This window comes from Macaca fascicularis, chromosome 15 (assembly GCF_037993035.2).
Source record: "Macaca fascicularis isolate 582-1 chromosome 15, T2T-MFA8v1.1".
Lineage (NCBI taxonomy): Eukaryota > Metazoa > Chordata > Mammalia > Primates > Cercopithecidae > Macaca > Macaca fascicularis.
Genome location: NC_088389.1, coordinates 58,973,099 through 58,994,531, shown reverse-complemented (window position 1 = coordinate 58,994,531; position 21,433 = coordinate 58,973,099). Strand labels below are relative to the sequence as shown.

At 37.6% G+C, this 21,433-nt stretch overlaps 1 protein-coding gene across 7 annotated transcripts in view; it reads left to right on the top strand.

The window, feature by feature from the left end:
• TGFBR1 (transforming growth factor beta receptor 1) overlaps window positions 1-20,378 on the top strand; it is a 49,203-nt gene extending 28,825 nt beyond the window's left edge. For 5 of the 7 annotated variants that reach the window (XM_045373528.2, XM_045373527.2, XM_045373526.2 and 2 more), the window contains 6 exons: window positions 4,663-4,893; window positions 9,340-9,507; window positions 11,542-11,698; window positions 13,194-13,318; window positions 14,362-14,492; window positions 15,887-20,378. In XM_045373528.2, the coding sequence (XP_045229463.1) occupies window positions 4,663-4,893; window positions 9,340-9,507; window positions 11,542-11,698; window positions 13,194-13,318; window positions 14,362-14,492; window positions 15,887-16,012 (938 nt within the window). In that variant the 3' untranslated portion in view covers window positions 16,013-20,378. The remainder of the gene's footprint in view (window positions 1-4,662; window positions 4,894-9,339; window positions 9,508-11,541; window positions 11,699-13,193; window positions 13,319-14,361; window positions 14,493-15,886) is intronic. The other 2 variants (XR_012424520.1, XR_012424519.1) reach the window with 1 other exon arrangement.
• The last annotated feature ends 1,055 nt before the right edge of the window (window positions 20,379-21,433 follow it).

Genomic DNA, 21,433 nt, shown 5'->3' with positions numbered 1-21,433 from the left:
CTGATGTTTATATTTGAAAACAGGCATGATAAAAATTTATTCAGAATTGTGAAGGTTATTTGCTTTTTAAACATTATATGAAATTGTCTTTTGTATAGGCCTGGTTTTTTAAAATTAAACTAATGAACTCTTACGTCATTTTCTCACTTCAGAAAAATGTCTAATCACCTTCTTATTTAATGTAGTTTTGGCCCCTAATGAGATTTGCTTTTCCCAGTTCTATTTGTTGATATTTGTGGCATCAGAAGTAGATGAGCTAATTGTCAGAGTCATCCCAAGGTGGATTTTGGCATAGCAGTGCTTCATATTTAAACTGAAGGGGCGTTATCTTCTACTTTTTTTTGTATATGGTTTGGAAAAGTATTAAGAGAGGAACACTCCTATCGCCTGTGTTTTTAGAATTTGACACTTGGCTAAGGATAAATAGATCTAGGTTCCAAGGCAAGTTTTGTTGCTGATTGGCTGTATAACCTTGGTTAAAACATGTTTCCTCTTTGGGCTTCTGTTTCCTCATCAAAAATATGGAACCCATACTGCTGATAAAAACACTTCAAGTGGTTTGTTAAGACTTTTAAATGAGATATACTATCCTTTGAAAAGTATGAGTCGTCTTTAAATAAGGGCTAAATTCATGAATAAAGTGAAAATTTGGAAAGCATATATAGTGAAAATTTCACTAATTTTGGTGAAACCCCATCTCTACTAAGAATACAAAAAAATTAGCCGGGCATAGTGGCATGCGCCTGTAGTCCCAGCTACTCGGGAGGCTGAGGCAGGAGACTCGCCTGAACCTGGGAGGTGGAGGTTGCAATTAGCTGAGATCGTGCCATTGCACTCCAGCCTGGGCAATAGAGTGAGACTCCATCTCAAAAAAAAAAAATTCACTAATTTTATAACTGAGTGATATTAAAGGAATATTAAAGCAGAAATTGAGCATAAAATCACATCTAATGTTGCAGAAAGCTCATATAATGACAAATGTCTATTTATTTTAAGGAAATGAATATATATTGTTATGTATGCATATCTATTCATTTAAGAATGAAGAAACTGATTTTATTACCTGAATTATTCTTCTGTAGAATTTGGCCGTATGTATTCATAAGAGAACTCTCTCTTTGACTACTAGGACACATACAGGCTTGCACTGGAGCTCAGATCAGAAGGCAAGCTTAGGGATTCCTGAAACAGTTGTGTAAGGAAGACAATGAGAGTTTGGACTTAGATGGAGCCATCTTAGTACTGAAGGTGTGATAGTCTTTGGGCAGGAGTGGTGGACGGAGGTTATTTTAGAGCTTTCCTGGGACTTCCCATTTATTCTCAGTTCAGATCTTCAAAAAGATTTTGTTCATTCTAGAAGTAATCCTGCTCAAGACTGTGATAATCAAGGACCAGAGTCACAGAAAATCAGGATGGCTTCAGATCATTTGGAATTAATCCCTCAGACCTGTTGTCTTGTTTCTAAACTTACACTCCGGAAAGACAGCAGCTCATGCCACTTGCCACAGTGGAATAAGCCCACCTAATTGATTAAAGGAATTGGTGGGTGGGTGATAGTTGATTACTGAATAAGAATATCTTCATTAACCTTTTAAGAGATAAACATGAAAAAGAATGGAATAATTCTGTTTCCATTATATATATATATATATATTTCTAGATCCATGAGGGACCATAGCTCTCTGTTCTCTGAAAGCTTCTCTCCCTCTTTTTATGACTTACCCTGCAAAAACTTGTCTGCATTGCTTGCTAGCTCTGTAGCTTTGGGCAGTTAACCAATGTCTCATGCTTGAGTTATTTCATCTTTAAAATGAAAGTGATGGAGTCTGCTTTGTGCACATCATTGGGTTGTTGTGAGTTCAAGCAAGACAAAATGTTGGCATGAAAGCGCTTGGTAAATTGTGAAGTTATGTCCAAATGACAAGTGTTGCTCTTATTGAAAACATACTTGGAAGAAAAATCTAACATACATTATCAGTTGACTACATTGTACAAAACTTAGTTTAAGGCCTCCTTTACCTGTCATAGTTCATTGTGTACTGAATTCTCTACAAACCTATCTAGGCAGAAGCCATCTTCTGGTGAATAATAGCAGAAAATGCCATCTGTTTCCCTTCTATTCATTATAAATCCTTAATGCCACCTTAGGCATGAGAGTAGTGCCTGTGAGTAAGTAAACTGTGTGTTTATAATACTTGGTTTTAGTTCTTTTGTTAATTGAGGAAAAGGTATAAGCGTTTCACATTCTGAATTCATGTGTTCATTACTCAGTACCGTGACCATAATTAAGGAAAGGCCCTATCTCTACCTCTAAAGACAGTGCTTTTAACTTGGGTACTTCAGGGAATACAATGAAGAGTTGGGTTCTGGCAGCTGTACCCCAAGTGTGTGAATGTGCACATGTGCATATGTGCCAGCTTTTGATAGTGAGTCTTCTAGGCCAGTGTTCGTTATAGCTTGTGCAGCTTACGAGCTCTTGTAATATATGCATGTTGTTCAGGTCTTATTTCCTGTTCACTGCATGTGAAGCTGTGGAGTCCCTGTTTCCCTTTTGAAGTTTTCTCTCAAACAGTACTAAAGGTACAGAAGAGTAGAGCAGAGAATATAGAGATCTAAATTAGGCCTATTCCGTTTTGTCTTTAGAAGAAAATTGCTACTTTTTTTGTTTGTTTGTTTTTGAGACGGAGTCTCACTCTCTTGCCCAGGCTGAAGTGCAGCGGGGGGTGATCTCAGCTCTCTGCAGTCTTCACCTCCCGGGTTCAAGCAGTTCTCCTGCCTCAGCCTCCCGAGTAGCTGGGATTACAGGCGTGTACCACCATACCCAGCTAATTTTTGTATATTTAGTGGAGACCAGGTTTCACCATGTTGGCCAGGCTGGTCTCAAACTCCTGACCTCTAGCAATCCAACCACCTTAGCCTCCCAAAGTGCTGGGATTAGAGTTGTGAGTCACTGTGCTGGCCAATTGTTAACTTTTTTAAAATGCTCAACTATTCATGTGAAGTAACCCAATATAGATAATACAGTGGATCAAGATTTGCTTTTTAATTTTAATTGACATCTAGAATCCAGTTATAAAGGGGAAGACAAAAACTTTCCTCGTCCTGTTGGCCTTTCTTGACCATACCATTTACACAAGTCCTGAACCTGTCAGGTGTTTTCAGAATTCATGTTTGTGATTCCTTTTTCTTTTTTATTACTTGCCTTTGCAATTTCCAGATTAGTCTCCTGAAATTAACTCTTAAATGTACTTTTACGTCTGTGGTGTGGCCCTCTACAAGGCTTCATAAAATGTAATAAATTAGTATCTACACTAAACGACATAATTAGAATTGATTATTCATAGTGTGAAAGAGCTCTATGATTTAAATAAGGATTTCGGACAGATCTGTTTCTCACTGGCAGCCTCCTTGTAAACACAAACAGTTATTTATAGTTAGACTGCTAACTACTTTATAGGAGGTGGGGAGGGTAGAGCAAGAGGAAGAATGGACCCATTTGAGACACTTAAGAAGAAGAGCTGATCGCTTTAAAGATTTAACGTTTGGATTTATAAGCATTTCACATCAGGGAACCAAAGAGAGCAGATAATTTCATTTACTGTCATTGGATTAATTTGATCTAGCAAGTAGCTTTGAGTATAGATTATAAATGACACCAATTTATGTATACATAGATTGTATAAATAAGATACTAGTGAGGAACATGATGTACACTGGCATTTTCTTTGTTAGTGTCAGTGTAATTTAAAATGACACTTACCAGATGGGGGATAGGATATTAAGTTACTGTCTCACATATAGTGACACTTAAATGTTGCAGGTAAGTTAGTAAACCCTTTTAAATGAAATAAGTATGACAATACTTAAAAATACATATTTTGGAGAAAGCCAAGTTCAATTAGTGGAAAAACAGTGCTCCATTACCAAGGTAAGTTACTTAGCCTTGTTCTTCAAGATACTAGTGTTGCCTATGTAGCCAGTTGTTAGCAAGTAAATTGCTTTCATTGAAATAGCTTCTGTGGTGATTCTTACTGGTTTATTAAAAAGCCAGAATTTACTTCTGTGTTTCTGTGTTCACATCCTTTTTTTCCTCCCGTCAGTGAAACAGTTACTTGTTTCATCCTTCTAAAATAAGATTTTAAAATTATCTTGCTTCCAGCCATGGCCCTTTTTCTCAGAAATCATTTAGAGGTTCTTTTACCTAAAGCTCTCATTGGTTATCTTGAGCTTGGTATTCAGTACTCTTCATCATCTGGTGACAGCTTACTTTCTCTTTCACTGCTTTGCCACATACATCCTCTCTCTGATTGCCCAGGCTGCTTCCCTAAACATGTGTCATTCATTTCCCTCTACCTTTGCCTGTACATTCTTCCTGCCTAACCACCATACTTAAGGGATAGTCAAAATTCAACTGACTTTTACAAAGCCTACCTTGACCCTTTAGCAGGAGTTTCTGGATTCTTTTATTATATTTATTATCTTACTTTCCTTTTTTAATTAGTTATTTTATTGCAAATAAAATACATATCTCCCCAGTGAGATAAGTTCCTAAAGGGATAGCTTAAAGTGTCAGCTTTCTGGGTCACTTGTTAGTGCCTATCATGATGTTTGAAACATGTAATATTGTTGATTGTGTTGAGTACTATTTATTTTTACCTTTAGGTTTACCATTGCTTGTTCAGAGAACAATTGCGAGAACTATTGTGTTACAAGAAAGCATTGGCAAAGGTCGATTTGGAGAAGTGTGGCGAGGAAAGTGGCGGGGAGAAGAAGTTGCTGTTAAGATATTCTCTTCTAGAGAAGAACGTTCATGGTTCCGTGAGGCAGAGATTTATCAAACTGTGATGTTACGTCATGAAAACATCCTGGGATTTATAGCAGCAGACAATAAAGGTCTGTAACATTTGCTTTTCGTTATGTTATATATAACAAGATCTCTTGAAGTCTTTTCAGATATGGTGACTAACCATCATCAAAGTAGATGAGAAATAGATGTCTGTCATGTAGATTAGACCCGTTAAGTCAAATACAATATATTAGTAACTTTTAGAACTAGGAACTTCTTAAAGATTTTCTTGACTCTTGATAACATTCCTAAAATCTCTTATTGTTTTATAAAATGTAAAAGAGCTATTTTAAAAAGCCATATACTTTGTTGGTTTAGTTTAGGGCAGTTAGTTATTAAGAGTAGTCATGATATGGAAAAGATATATAAACCTGCTCAAAATTTTGAGAATAGGGCTTAGATAGCCATTTCCTTTTAATCTCTTCCTGACCAGTAGAGTGTTTCAATATAGACTATTGAACTTATTTATGGGGAGAGTAAAAATAACTTGTCGGTGTTCTGAGTTGCCAAGGGCTAAATAGATGAATCTTTTGGCAAACTCAATTAAAGAGAGAAATTGTTTCTTCAACCACCCTGCCATTGGTAACCGTGCGGACGCTTTTTTGCCTGTAATGCTTTTGCCTGAGGAGCAGCATCAGGTCAGATGCTGAAGAAGGAAGGAAGCCTGTCAGTGGGGAGTCAGAATGAGTGAGGACTGCAAGCAGTGACCTTAGACTGTGCTGCTGCCACTTTCTTAGCTTCCGTTTATACCGTTATGCCCACGATTCCTACTTTTTGTTTTGTTTTGTTTTGTTTTTTGAGATGGAGTCTCGCTCTGTAGCCAGGCTGGAGTGCAGTGGCGCAATCTCAGCTCACTGCAGCCTCCGCCTCCTGGGTTCAAGTGGTTATCCTGCCGCAGCCTCCGGAGTAGCTGGGACTACAGGTGCGCACCATGATGCCCAGCTAATGTTTGTATTTTTAGTAGAGATGAGGTTTCACCATGTTGGCCAGGATGGTCTCCATCTCTTGACCTCGTGATCCACCCACCTCACCTTCCCAAAGTGCTGGGATGACAGGTGTGAGCCACCACACCCAGCCCCCATGATTCCTATTTTTACTGCCTCTGTCAGAGACTTGTGTTTCAGCTCCATTCTTATCATCCCTACCCTTAAATCAAATATATTTCCAAGCTTTCCTGTTTAAAAAAAAAAAAAATGCTGTCATTGTCTCTTAGCTTGGCCAGACCTGTAGTCATCTTTTTCCTTCTCTCACCTTCCATTTACTTCAGCAATATTTATTTATTCAAATGTTAACAGTGTTTAACCTCAGTAGGTAATTATGGGTGATTTTTATGATATTTCTTTTAGCTTCTCTGGGTTTTCAAATTTATTTACAAGCATATACTGCTTTTTTTTTTTTTTTAACTTTTATTTGTAGAACATTTCCAATATGTAGAAAAGCAAAGTAGTTACAGTGATCCCTCATTGTCCAGCTTCAACAGTTGTCAGGTCACTGCCAATCATAATTGATGTCTCATCCCACCTACTCTGCCCTAATTGTGTTAATTCGAAGCTAGTACCAGACAACATGTTTTCATCCGTAAACGCTTATAAAATGTAATTTGTATCTTCAAATGATGAGGAAGTGTTTTTATGAAACAACTACACTACCATTGTCAATTTTTAAAATGTTATCAAATACCCAGTTAGGTTCAAATTCTATAATTGTCTCCTATTAAAAAAAATATTTATTCAAATTATGATTCTAAGTCCACATATTGCATTTAGTTGATATTTCTCTTATGTGTCTTAAAATCTTTAGGTTTCCCCCTTCATCTTTTTTCTCCTCTTGCAGTTTATTTGTTGAAGAAATTGGACTGTTTGTCCTGAAAGGCCTATCATATTCTGTATTTTGCTAATTGAATTTCCATAGTGTCTCTTAACTTGTTTTTCTATCTTTTGTAAAAACTGGTAGTTAGATTTAGAAGCTAAACCTAATTGCAGTTTTATTGGTTTTCTCAAAATACATACTAAGGATATTATATACATCCTGTTGCATCATATGTGGAGGTGTATAATGTTTGATTAAGACAGGGGCAGTGATATATATGATGGATGTAGGTAGCAATTATCAGTGGCACCTGACAGTGCAATACCCTTTAAGTTAAAAAAAAAAAAAAAAAAAACAGGCCGGGCACAGTGGCTCACGCTTGTAATCCCAGCACTTTGGGAAGCCAAGGCAGGTGGATCACGAGGTCAAGAGTTCAAGACCAGCCTGGCCAAGATGATGAAACTCCATCTCTACTAAAAATACAAAAAAATTAGCCAGGCGTGGTGGTAGGTGCCTGTAATACCAGCTACTGAGGAGGCTAAGGCACAGAATCGCTTGAACCCGGGAGGTGGAGGTTGCAGTGAGCCGAGATCGCACCACTGCACTCCAGCCTGGGCGACAGAGAGAGACTCCGTCTCAGAAAACAAAACAAAAAACAAAAATAGCAATCAGTCTGACCAAATCCTTAGTTCTCATTTTCGTTTCTGCCTCTAACACCATTTATTTCCTCCTCCAACTCTTAAAACAACCTTTTCTTTATTTACTATGTTTGGTGACCCTAGACTTTCTTTGTTCCTTTTATTTCTTCATAGTTGTCTTTGTTTTCTCAACTCTTACTCTTCTCACTGGTTCATATGAAGGTACTGATTCTGTAAGTGGTAATTTCTTCCTTAAGAACATAGCCACATTCATGGTTTCAAACTCTACCATGTTGGCAAGTCTCAAATCTCCATTTGAAAGCTTAAACCTCAACCGGGAACCGGGGTCTGGATTTTGTCACATTCCAAGTTACAAATACAGCAGCACAAAATGTTGGTGAGTTTGTGCCCTGAACTTCTAACCAAGCTGATGCTGTCATCTGGTGGTCACCATGGGAACTAGCCAACCTTACTGGCTCTTCCCTACTCCCCTTCTTTCTTCTTTGTCAGCGGTTAATGTACTTTCTCTGAGCCTAGTCCCTCCACCCCAGTTCCTTTATCTTCTGATTTAGTTAATTCCACCCCGGCAGCCCTTTATATGTATGGCCCCTTATATATAACCTTCCTTCTGCCTTGTCTGTAACCTGCGATTTCCCTTTCTTCCATCTGCCTGCCTTCCACTTTGTTTCTTGTATTGGTGAGCTTTTCAAAATTCAGTAACGGTTAAGAGGCACGCAAATAAGCTAGTGATGTGCCTATATCAAGGAAAAGCCAGGGTGTGAGTTTGGACAGAATCAGTTTATAAAGTTCATGAAGAACAAATTAATACTAAGTCCTTTTAAATGTACCCGGAAATCTCCTCCAGAATCTTCTGAAAAGTTTCCATTCCTTTCTTAATCTCTTCTAATCAGAGTTGGTTTTCTTCAACTAAATACCTTCAAAATAGAAGCGGTTTCAAACTGTCAATATGGATTTTTTTCTTTTGTTTTACAACCAGCAGGGAGAGAAAGAGCGCAGTTTATGTACTTCTTACCTAAAGAATCTAGTATTCTGTTTTTTAAAACCTTAACAGTCTTACAAAGTAAGACGTTATTCTTGTATAAAAGGAGAAACAGAGGCTCCTTAGCTAAGAAAGTATCAGTAACAGGCAGGCTGTGGATTCCAGCCAGGTCAGAATGACTCTTAAGCGTGCATCTTTTACTAGATTGTACTGTCTCCTAATGTTGTAATGCTTTTTTTTTTTGTTCATGGCTTTATTAAATATGTGGTTTTTCCAGCTGCTTCTAGGTTATATTAGACTGTCGTGGACCAGTCTAGCCTAGGAGCCTAGCTAGTATCTTTACCATTATTCCTATGAGAAAACGTGTTTTAAACTCGTGTATTGGCTTACAGAGGAAATTTTGGAACCCACATTCCTAGTTGTTTGAGTTTAGTCCCAGCTTTTCCAGCTTTTCTCCTGACATTTCAGTTCCTATTTCAGCTTCCCCATGTGTTAGAGGTATCACTATCTCTGTTTTTCTAAGCTAGCAACCTTGGAATCGTAATCATCTTGTCTTGCGTCTTTGTGAACTGTGTACACAATCTGTCACTAAAGCTTGTCATTTCTCATTGAAACTCACTTCCAGTTTTGTCCCATACTCTTCCATTCCCACTGTGGCCACACTGGGCTCCGGAGACTTCTCACGTCCTTCCTTCCCTCTGTGTTCCCCTCCTTTTTTTTAACTTCTCTCCTTCCAGGAACAGCCACTGAGCACCCATCCCGACCCAGAGATTTTTCTAGGCACTAGAAAGGCATAGAAAAAAAGGGATTAATTATCCTTGCCTTATCTCAAGAAGAGGGGCTTACTCTGAGGAACTAAAGAATGTGTACATAAAAGTATAAAACAAACTGAATGTAGAAGAAAATGTGAAGGAAATACATACAGACTTAAGGTGGCATTTTATTGCAGTGTGTGACTCAGGATTGAGAGTAAAAAGTGATAACCTTTGAACATATAAATCATAAATGGTCTATAGCCCAACCGAAATGTTAATTCTGTTTTACAGACAATGGCACTTGGACTCAGCTCTGGTTGGTGTCAGATTATCATGAGCATGGATCCCTTTTTGATTACTTAAACAGATACACAGTTACTGTGGAAGGAATGATAAAACTTGCTCTGTCCACAGCGAGCGGTCTTGCCCATCTTCACATGGAGATTGTTGGTACCCAAGGTAATCCTATAAGCAGTTCTATTATTTAAGCTTTAAATTTCCATGAATAATGTCTATGAAAATAGAAAGTGGAGGCCGGGCCTGGTGGCTCATGCCTATAATCCCAGCACTTTGGGAGGCTGAGGTGGGCAGATCGCCTGATCTCAGTTCATAGCCAGTCTGGGCAACATGACAAAACCCCATCTCTACCAACATACAAAAACTTAGTTGGGCATGGTGGCATGTACCTGTAGTCCCAGCTCCTCAGGGGACTGAGGTAGGAAGATTACCTGAGCCTGGGAGGTCGAAGCTGCAGTGAGCAGACATCATGCCACTGTGCTCCAACCTGGGTGAGACTCTGTCTCAGAAAAAGAAAAAAAAAAAAAAAAAAGGAAACAGTAGGTGGCCTAACTGGAGATATTTAAAACAAATTTTTTAGATGAGAACATTTTATCTTTCAGTTCGAAATTTCAGGTAGAGCTAGGAATCTGGAAATTTGTTTAGAGATTCTCTTGTCATTTTAACAAAACTGTGATTTTTTTTTTGAGTTCTTAAAAGTAGCATTCAATCTTATGATTTTTGAGGGTCTCAGTTTCAGAATTCAAGTCCAAGTGAATATATTTTTATATGTAGTATAAAATGAAATGTGAAAGTGCTTTGTAAACATCAGCATGCTATGTAACTATTATCTGGCCATCTAATGATTATATTTGACCTTGAGATAAGGAGACTGCATGAGATAGTTTTACAGTTGAAAAATTAAATACTAAGTTTTAGTTATGACATTTGTATGCTATAGTTTTTGTGCCATGTAGGATTTCAGATGCCAGCATAACTCTCTACTCTAGCAGTTGTCCACTTGCAACCCAGTGGCTTCCCCACTCCCCACTTTACATACAGCATAAGTGCTAGTTCACATATTAGCCAGCTCCATCTTTGTAATTATTATTATTATTGATTGTAGCAGTTTTATTGAGTTATAATTCACATCATACAGTTCACCCACTTAAAGTATAAAATTCAGTGGTTTTTAGAATGCTGAGAGTTGTATAACCAACAAACACTACAGTCAATTTTAGAATATCTTCACTCCAAAGAGAAACCCCGTAGCCACTAGCAGTCACTCCCCTTTCCCCCCAAACTCCTTAGCCCTAGGCAACATCTGCTCCTTTTTGTCTATAGATTTGCTTATTCTGCACATTTTATATAAATGAATCATACAATATGTGGTCTTTTGTGACTGGCTTCTTTCACTTAGCATGTTTTCAAGGTTCATTTATGTTGTAGCATATATGAGCACTTCAGTCATTTTGATGGCTGAGTAATACTCCAGTGTATGGATATACCACTTGTCATGTATCCATTCGTTGATGGACATTTGGTTTGTTTCTTCTTTTGGCCATTGTAGCTAATGCTGCAACGAACATTTGTGTACTTTTATGTAGTTTCATGTTTTCAGTTATCTTGGGTATATACCTAGGAGTTGAACTACTGTATCATATGATAACTCTATTTAATGGTTTGAAGAACTATCGTACTGTTTTCTTAAAGTGCCTGAACCATTTTACATTCCTGCCAGCAGTGTATATGAAGGTTCCAAGTTTTCCACATTATAATTATTATTTTTTAATAGCGCATTTTCTAGTGGTTAGTCTCAAAGGTAATACACTTAATACTGAGTACATTCCACTTGATAGGGAAGTGATGATCTACATGCTTGGTTCCTGGGCTGCTGGAATATCAGTCTATGGCTAAGTTTCTTAAAAAGAATTCTTGAGGCACCAACAGATAAACCGATAACTTTTTTTGCCCCAGTCTTTGAGTTGTTCATCTTTTAAAGCATGTTATTGTCCACATTTTCCTTAAAGGAATACAATTTCAGCGATTTTTGATGTAGTGATTCACTTGAGTTTAATAATGCCATAGGTATTGTAGGTCATGTGGGCTGAAATGCTTTGATAATTTGGGTCAGGAGAAGAGATTTTTGAACCTAAAGGTGTGAGTTGTGATTGGTATTACCTTTTAAGCAGTCATGTTTAATTTTTGATTCTTTAGGAAAGCCAGCCATTGCTCACAGAGATTTGAAATCAAAGAATATCTTGGTAAAGAAGAATGGAACTTGCTGTATTGCAGACTTAGGACTGGCAGTAAGACACGATTCAGCCACAGATACCATTGATATTGCTCCAAACCACAGAGTGGGAACAAAAAGGTATACTTTTGAACAACTATTTTTAATATCTTCTGAAATCACCTTTTTTCCCTTCTCTTTCATATATACATACCATTGCTGAAACTCAGCTTAAACTTGTACTTTATTAGATTGCCAATAGGCAAGAAGATCTCATGGTCTTGCCTGCTCTGAAGCCAAAGTTACCTGACTTAAAAAGATGCCTGCTGATGAAAGGTTGCCCTTCCAGAAAATATCAGTAGGCATGTTAATTATAATTACAGTAGTAACTAACATTTATAGAGCACCTACTATGTGCCAATCGTCTGATAGGTCTTTTACTTGTATTACCTCATTTAATCCCTTCTCAAATACTGTGCTATAGCTAGCCCTGCTATTTTCATATTTCAGTTCCTGAAAATATGCCTTTCTTGCTTTCTTAGAACTTTTGCACATGCTGTCTCCTGGAGCGTATTTTACCTTACTGTTTCTCAGCCTCGTACCCACCTTTCCTGTAGGAAGTTTTTTCTAGTTCTCAAGACTCTTAGGAGTCCCTGCCAGGGGCTGTCATAGCACACTAAACTGGGACCGTTGAGGCACTTACGCATTATGTAGTAACTGTTTATTTATTTGCCTGTATATTCTATTAGGTGCAAGCTGCTTGAGAGCAGCCTTGTATTCCCAGCATCCATCACAGTGCCTAATACATGGTAGATCCTCAGTAGATATTTGTTGAGTCCATGGGTCTTCAAAAGAACTTAATTAGGTAGGTGTTGTTACCCTTAATTCACAGACGAGGAAACCACCTTGAGGAGGTTAAATAATATGGTCAGCTTCATGTGGATGATAAGCCGAAGAGCTGAGATTTGAACCTGGGCATTTCTGACCCAAAGCCCTTATCACTTGCTGTCACAGCATTTCTTCAAACTACTTCCTTGGCCTTGGAGAGAGCTGGAGAGCCAGCAGCATTAGTCTATTCAAATTTTATGTATAATTTTGAGATTTCTGGATTCCCTGGGGACTCTGCACTCTCAGCCAGCTAAGGAGTCCTTGACAGTGGTTGCTGCAGGTCTCTGTGGGTCTTGACCCATAATTTTCATAGGTTTTTGAAGCTTCAGTATGAGGACTGGCATTCTTCTGTGTCTATTATTTTTTCCCTTAGAGTATATTCCTGCCCTTCCTTTCATCCTCAGTGAGAAGACTTCTAGATTAAAATGCATGGTTTCTACCTAGTACATGTATAGGTGGTGTACATTGGGACACCTTTAACAGTCACAATAGTTGCATATGTCTTTCACTGGAAACCAAGATCATGAGGCAGATAGCGTGAAACTGCTATTTTAGCGTTTTGTGGGATTTAGTTGACATCATTAATGTGCAAACCAGTGTGGATATTTAATATTTTTCTTGAGTCTAATATTTGTTATGTAATATTTTGTGCATATGTCTGTGTACAGAGAAATGTCTGAAAGGATGTTCATCAAAATGTGGCAGTAAGGGGATGATTTTCAAAGTTATTTTTGCAAATTTTTTTTAGGTACATGGCCCCTGAAGTTCTTGATGATTCCATAAATATGAAACATTTTGAATCCTTCAAACGTGCTGACATCTATGCAATGGGCTTAGTATTCTGGGAAATTGCTCGACGATGTTCCATTGGTGGTAAATTGCTCCCCTCTCCCCCAACAGTTTGTCATGAGCAGAAGAAGTTGTTCGAGAATTGTCTTCTTTTTTTATTGAATGAAATTATGCACAATCCATTATCTGAAACAGGACATCACCGAGTGCCAGAGAAAACAAAGGCGATGAAACCTTTGGGAGGGGACAGTGCCATGGTGTGCACATGCACAGCTCTAGCCTAGTGTATTCTCTTCCTGTTTCCATTTGAATCTTGAGACTCATCAGAACCCAAACCCTTGTTATACTGGAATATAGTTCTTTAGAATGGACAGCTGCTTGAGAGGCTCACCTAGGAAGCTGTTTCTAGCATGTACCTAGGTGTCAAATTTATTTTTTTTCTTTGGCATTGTGGTTATTTTCTCCAACTTGATAGTTATAGATTACGTACACAGAATACAATTATGTTACCATTGTGTTGTTTTCTAGAGTTAGTTTGTCTTAACTTCTAGCGTTTTAGATGGAGTACTTATAATGTTTACTCAGGAAACAGTCTCTTAGGCTTGGGGACCTAGGCTTGGCTGAGACCTTAGTGCCTTATTAGTTTGAAGCAGTGAGGGACAGAGTATTTCTCTGTATTGTAGTAAATAGGATATATTATTGACAGATGCAAGTAGAGAAAGGGACTTGCACCTTAAACTTGCCTCATAGGATTTGTGTCTCACTGATAGGATCTATATATCCCTGTACAAGTGAGAGCCTGTGCACTTACAGAATAGAATCTCATTTGCTGCACAATAGGGTTCTAGGGGAAAATGTCAGTCTGGTGGTCACAGCTCACAGTTTACTGTCATTTCAAATAGGCTTTATTGATCTCTTGGCAATAGTTTCAAGGTGTGGGCAGAATATCAACTCAGGGAAGTGACTTGTTGATACAGATTTGGATGAGATAGAGAAAGCTGTAATCTCTGTTCCACCTACCTACTTTAGTAATAAGACACTGTAATAGGCCTCTCAGGTGATCTTTTTAATGCCTTGGCATTCGCTGAATACATTTATCAAAATTATTTTTTTTTAAACTGATACAGGAATTCATGAAGATTACCAGCTGCCTTATTATGATCTTGTACCTTCTGACCCATCAGTGGAAGAAATGAGAAAAGTTGTTTGTGAACAGAAGTTAAGGCCAAATATCCCAAACAGATGGCAGAGCTGCGAAGTGAGTATTTCTTTTTGATATTAGGCAATTTTCTAAACTTCTGCTTAGTAAGCAAAAGTTTGCTGCTTTTCTTTAAGGAAAACTTTTCTTTAAGAAGTTTCTTTTTCATAGCAGTCAAACCAATGTGTAAAAACAGAATAATTTGGTTTTCATATTCAATTGTAAGCACATTGAAAGGGCCGTGGAACATTTGCAGTGGCCTTTAGTATATCAGAACATAGTTTAGGTCTGTCAGGCGAACTAAAGCACATACTTTTTAAGTGAATGCCTCCCTTCAGCCAGGGCAACCCAGAATAATAGACAGTTGCTGGACAGGAATGAGGAGACCTATATTCTAGACCAGCCTGACTACCATTTCAAGGGTCTGACTTGGAACAAATCACTTTAGTTCTCTGAACCTTAATATCCCTTTGTAAGGTGAGGAACTCAGATAAGGTGATTACAAAGTTGTTTCAAGTGATTTTCCATTTTATTCATCTGATTGCCCAGATGACCATTAACCAGGAATTTAGGGAAAATGCTTTTTTTCCAGCAGTGTCTGAGCTTCTCAACCTCAGCTCTAACAAAAAGTTTTAGAAATGTTTTTGTAATTGTAAATTTAAAGATTCGTAAGATGAATTTTATTTAACCTCTCCTTAGTTGCTAGCTGTTACTATTATAATATTGGTGAAGCAGGGCATATTCCTCCGGGTTTGAAGGTTTGTAGCTTAAAAAGGCTATAAAAAGCTGTTCAGTTCAGTAGTTGGTTTTACATCTTAAACTATTATAGGACTCATCAGAACCTCTGATAACCAAGAGAGCTTGCTACCTCCAACAAAATCACATCTACAGGCCCAAATAAAATGTATTTCAGCATGCTCAAGGAATTTGCATGTGACATACTTTAACAAATGAGAGTGCTGCTAGATTTTGTCTTTTAGAAATTTGATCTACTCCGGAGGCTGAGGTGGGAGGATTGTTGGAGCCTGGGAGGTCGAGGCTGTAGTGAGCTGAGGGCATGCCATTGCATTCCACTTTGGGCCGCAGAGTGAGACCCTGTGTCAAAAAAAAAAAAAGAAAAATTTGATCTGGATACTTCAAAGTACAAACTTAAAATTTCAGTGTGAGGTCAGATTTCTTCTTTGCTTTGCCCAGCTCTGGTTTAGGATTCGACCTCTTCAGGTTTGCTGAGTGAGTTACTCTTTGTCTACCTGCTTTCCAGCACTGACACCAGTACCCTATTGATGGAAATTTGTGAAATTTCTACTCATTTGCTATTACAAACAATGCTTAACAACAACAACAAAGTGTATATGTCATTTAAAAAGAAAATTTACAGGTAAAAATTCTTATCCAGACCAATGGAAAATGGTGCATGCATTAATTTTTTTTTTTTTAATTATATTTTCTTGTAGGCCTTGAGAGTAATGGCTAAAATTATGAGAGAATGTTGGTATGCCAACGGAGCAGCTAGGCTTACAGCATTGCGGATTAAGAAAACATTATCACAACTCAGTCAACAGGAAGGCATCAAAATGTAATTCTACGACTTTGCCTGAACTCTACTTTTTTCTTCAGATCTGCTCCTGGGTTTTAATTTGGGAGGTCAATTGTTCTACCTCACTGAGAGGGAACAGAAGGATGTTGCTTCCTTTTGCAGCAGTGTAATAAAGTCAATTAAAAACTTCCCAGGATTTCTTCGGACCCAGGAAACAGCCGTGTGGGTCCTTTCTGTGCACTATGAACGCTTCTTTCCCAGGACAGTTACAAAATGTTGTGTAGTCTACCTTTATTTTTTATTAACAAAACTTGTTTTTTAAAAAGATGATTGCTGGTCTTAACTTTAGGTAACTCTGCTGTGCTGGAGATCATCTTTAAGGGCAAAGGAGTTGGATTGCTGAGTTATAATGAAACATTTCTTATTATTAAAGAAAGTGATTTGCTCCTGGTTAGTACATTCTCAGAGGATTCTGAACCACTAGTGTTTCCTTGATTCAGACTTTGAATGTACTGTTCTATAGTTTTTCAGGATCTTAAAACTAACACTTATAAAACTCTTATCTTGAGTCTAAAAATGACCTCATATAGTAGTGAGGAACATAATTTATGCAGTGGTATTTTGTATACTATTATTGTTCTTTCACTTATTCAGAACATTACATGCCTTCAAAATGGGATTGTACTATACCAGTAAGTGCCACTTCTGTGTCTTTCTAATGGAAATGAGTAGAATTGCTGAAAGTCTCTATGTTAAAAACCTATAGTGTTTGAATTCAAAAAGCTTATTTATCTGGTAACCCAAACTTTCTCTATTTTGTTTTTTGGAAGGGTTTTTGTGATATGTCATTTGGTATTCTGTTTTGAAAATGCCTTTCTCCTACCAAAATGTGCTTAAGCCACTAAAGAAATGAAGTGGCATTAATTAGTAAATTGTTAGCATGGTCATGTTTGAATATGCTCACATCAAGCTTTTGCATTTTAATTGTGTTGTCTAAGTATACTTTTAAAAAATCAAGTGGCACTCTAGATACTTACAGTACTTTAATATTTGTAGCATACAGACTAATTTTTCTAAAAGGGAAAGTTTGTCTAGCTGCTTGTGAAAAGTTATGTGGTATTCTGTAAGCCATTTTTTTCTTTATCTGTTCAAAGACAGTGTTATTTTTTTAAGAAATGAATTACATTTAAAATTAGAATATGGTTAATGTTAAATAATAGGCCTTTTTCTAGGAAGGCGAAGGTAGTTAATAATTTGAATAGGTAACAGATGTGCAAGAGAGTCACATTTGTTATGTATGTAGGAGTAAACGTTCGGTGGATCCTCTGTCTTTGTAACTGAGGTTAGAGCTAGTGTGGTTTTGAGGTCTCACTACACTTTGAGGAAGGCAGCTTTTAATTCAGTGTTTCCTTATGTGTGCGTACATTGCAACTGCTTACTTTACATGTAATTTATGTAATGCATTCAGTGCACCCTTGATATTTGGGAGAGGTGGTAGCTAAAGAACATTCTGAGTGTAGGTTCTTCTCCATTTACAGATGTTTTTGGTCAAATATTGAAAGCAAACTTGTCATGGTCTTCTCACATTAAGTTGAAACTAGCTTATAATAACTGGTTTTTAATTCTAATGCTGTGAAGTCTCTGCAGAGCTTTTACAGTTTTCGAAGTCCTTTTATCACTGTGATCTTATTCTGAGGGGAGGAAAAACTATCATACCTGTGAGGCAAGACTTCGACTTTATAGTGCTATCAGTTCCCCAATACAGGGTCAGAATAACCGATACAGTATTTTGGTCAGGAAGAGAAAGTGGCCATTTACACTGAATGAGTTGCATTCTGATAATGTCTTATCTCTTATACGTAGAATAAATTTGAAAGACTATTTGGTCTTAAAACCAAAGTAATTTTAGAATGAGTGACATATTACATAGGAATTTAGTATCAATTTCATGTGTTTAAAAACATGGGAAAAATGCTTAGAGATTACTATTTTAACTACAAAGTTGAGTTTTTTCTGTAGTTACCATATTTCATTGAAGCAAATGAATGAGTTTGAGAGGTTTGTTTTTATAATTGTGTTATATTACTTGTTTAATAATAATCTCTAATTCTGTGATCAGGTACTTTTTTTGTGGGTTTTTTTTTGGGGGGAAGGGGGCCATTTCTAAGCCTACCAGATCTGCTTTATGAAATCCAGGGGACCAATGCATTTTATCACTAAAACTATTTTTATATAATTTTAAGAATATACCAAAAGTTGTCTGATTTAAAGTTGTAATACATGATTTCTCACTTTCATGTAAGGTTATCCACTTTTGCTGAAGATATTTTTTACTGAATCAAAGATTGAGTTACAATTATACTTTTCTTAACCTAAGTGGATAAAATGTACTTTTGATGAATCAGGGAATTTTTTTAAAGTTGGAGTTTAGTTCTAAATTGACTTTACATATTATTGCAGTTAATTCCTTTTTTGGCTAGGGATGGTTTGATAAATCACAATTGGCTAATATTGAAAATGAAGGTAACTTAAAAGGTGGGATGGATCATGATTACTGTCGATAACTGCAGATAAATTTGATTAGAGTAATAATTTTGTCATTTAAAAACACAGCCGCTTATACTGCCCATCCTAGGATGCTCACCTTCCAAGATTCAACTTGGCTAAAACATCTTCTGGTAAATTGTGTGTCCACGTTCATTTTGTCAATAGCCAGGAGGAATGGGAATGGGGATGGGGGAAATATGAATTAGTGGGGCATAGACATCCCTGGTCCATCCTTTCTGTCTCCAGCTGTTTCTTGCAACCTGCTCTCCGGCTTGCTGGTCCCTGACACAGAGACCATTGCCTCCCCCACAGCCTTTTGACTGAAGAGCAGCTTTGGAGACCTAGAGTAAAATGGCTGATGGAAGTTGTGGGACATATTTCCATTTCCTTTAGTCATTAGAGGTAGCAGGGAGGGATCTCTAAGTTTGGAGATTGAGCAGATGAGGCTTCGGATGCCCCTGCTTTGACTTTAGCCATGGATGAGGAGTGGGATGGCAGTAAGGTGGCTGCTGCAGTGGGAGTTGTGCCAGAAACAGTGGCCAATTGTATCCCCTACAAGACAGGGTAAGGTCTGAAGAGCTGAGCCTGTAATTCTGCTGTAATAATGATAGTGCTCAAGAAGTGCCTTGAGTTGCTGTACAGTGCCATGGCCATCAAGAATCCCAGATTTCACTTCTTATTACAAAATGTAAGTGATCACTTGGCGATTTTGTAGTCCATGCTTGAGTTACCTTTTTTTTTCTGTGTCTGAGAACTATCAGATATAGGCTGTTTCGTAAAACAAGATGGCAAAGAGATCATTAAAGTGCACAACAAAATCACTATCCCATTAGACACGTCATCCAAAGCTTATTTTTATTCTTGCACTGGAAGAATCGTAAGTCAACTGTTTGTTTCTTGACCATGGCAGTGTTCTGGCTCCAAATGGTAGTGATTCCAAGTAATGGTTCTGTTAATACTTCGGCAGAAAATGCCACCTCAGATACTTTGAGATACTAAGGATTATCTCTGGACATGTACTGCAGCTTCTTGTCTCTGTTTTGGATTACTGGAATACCCATGGGCCCTCTCTCTTAAGAATGCTGGACTTCTAGGACATTATGATATTATGATGATTGTCAGTACATTAAACTTTTCAATCCCGTTATGCAATCTTGTTTGTAAATGTAAACTTTTAAAAATATGGTTAATAACATTCAACCTGTTTCTTACAACTTAAAAGGAACTTCAGTGAATTTGTTTTTATTTTTTAAAAAGGTTTGTGAACTGAATATCATGAACCATGTTTTGATATCCCTTTTTCACGTGCCAGCGGAATGGGGTGTTTGATGTTTCTTCATATGTCAAGGAGATGCTTCAAAATGTCAATTGCTTTAAACTTAAATTACCTCTCAAGAGACCAAGGTACATTTACCTCATTGTGTATATAATGTTTAATATTTGTCAGAGCATTCTCCAGGTTTGCAGTTTTATTTCTATAAAGTATGGGTATTATGTTGCTCAGTTACTCAAATGGTACTGTATTGTTTATATTTGTACCCCAAATAACATCATCTGTACTTTCTGTTTTCTGTATTGTATTTGTGCAGAATTCTTTTGGCTTTATCAGTGTAATCTCTGCCCTTTAAGATATGTACAGAAAATCTACATACAAATTTCCATTTAAGTCGAATGATACTGAGAAGCCTGTAAAGAGGAGAAAAAAACATAAGCTGCATTTCCCCATAAGTTTTTTAAATTGTATATTGTATTTGTAGTAATATTCCAAATGTAAATAGGAAATAGAAGAGTGATGCTTATGTTAAGTCCTAACACTACAGTAGAAGAACGGAAGCAGTGCAAATAAATTACATTTTTCCCAAGTGCCAGTGGCATATTTTAAAATAAAGTGTGTATGTTGGAATGAGTCATGCCATATGTAGCTGCTGTAGATGGCAACTAGAACCTTTGAGTTACAAGAGTCTTTAGAAGTTTTCTAACCCTGCCTAGTGCAAGTTACAATATTATAGCATGTTTGGGGAGTGTCCTCCTGTCTGCAGGTGTGTCTCTGTGCCTGGAGGCTCTTCTCCACATGCTTAGGGGTGTGGGTCTTCCAGGGGGGCATGATGGACCTGTCTACAGGTGAACTCTGTTGCCTTTGGGTCAGCACGTTTGTTAGTCTCCTGGGGGTGAAAACTTGGCTTGACAAGAGAACTGGGAAAATGATGAGATGTGGTCCCCAAATCCTTGATTGACTCTGGGGAGGGGCTTTGTGAATAGGATTGCTCTCACATTAAAGATAATTACTTCAATTTGAAGGCTGGATTTAGGGATTTTTTTTTTCTTTATAATAAAGACATCACGAGGATATGGAGCTTTTGTTGAAAGTTGGAAAAAAAGGGAAACTAAAGACGTTCCCAGACAAATATTAAGATAATTTGTTGCCTATGGACATCTACCTTACAAGAAATACTAAATCCTTCACACAGAAAATAAATGACACCAGATGGTAACCTGAATCCACAGGATGAAATGAAGAGCACCAGAAATGGTGGATATGTGTACAGATAGAAAAGACTATGATTGTATTGCTGCCATAAATTACTACAACTGTCCTGGCTTAAAGCAACACCCATTTATGATCTCAGAGTTCCGTAATTCAGAAGTCTGGGCATAACATAGCTCAAGATGGTTCTCTGCTCCATATTTTAAAAGGTCAAAATGAAGGCATTGGCTGGGCAACATTCTTTTCTGGAAGCTGGAGATGAATAGGCTTCCAAGCTCATTGAGGTTGTTGGCAGAATTCAGCTCCATATGGTTGTAAGACAGGTTGGCCAGGGGTGGTTGTCAGTTTCTAGAAGCCACTCACATTGCTTGGCTCATGGTTCCCTCCTCCATCATCAAAACCAGCAACAATGGGTTGAATCCTTGCACTTCT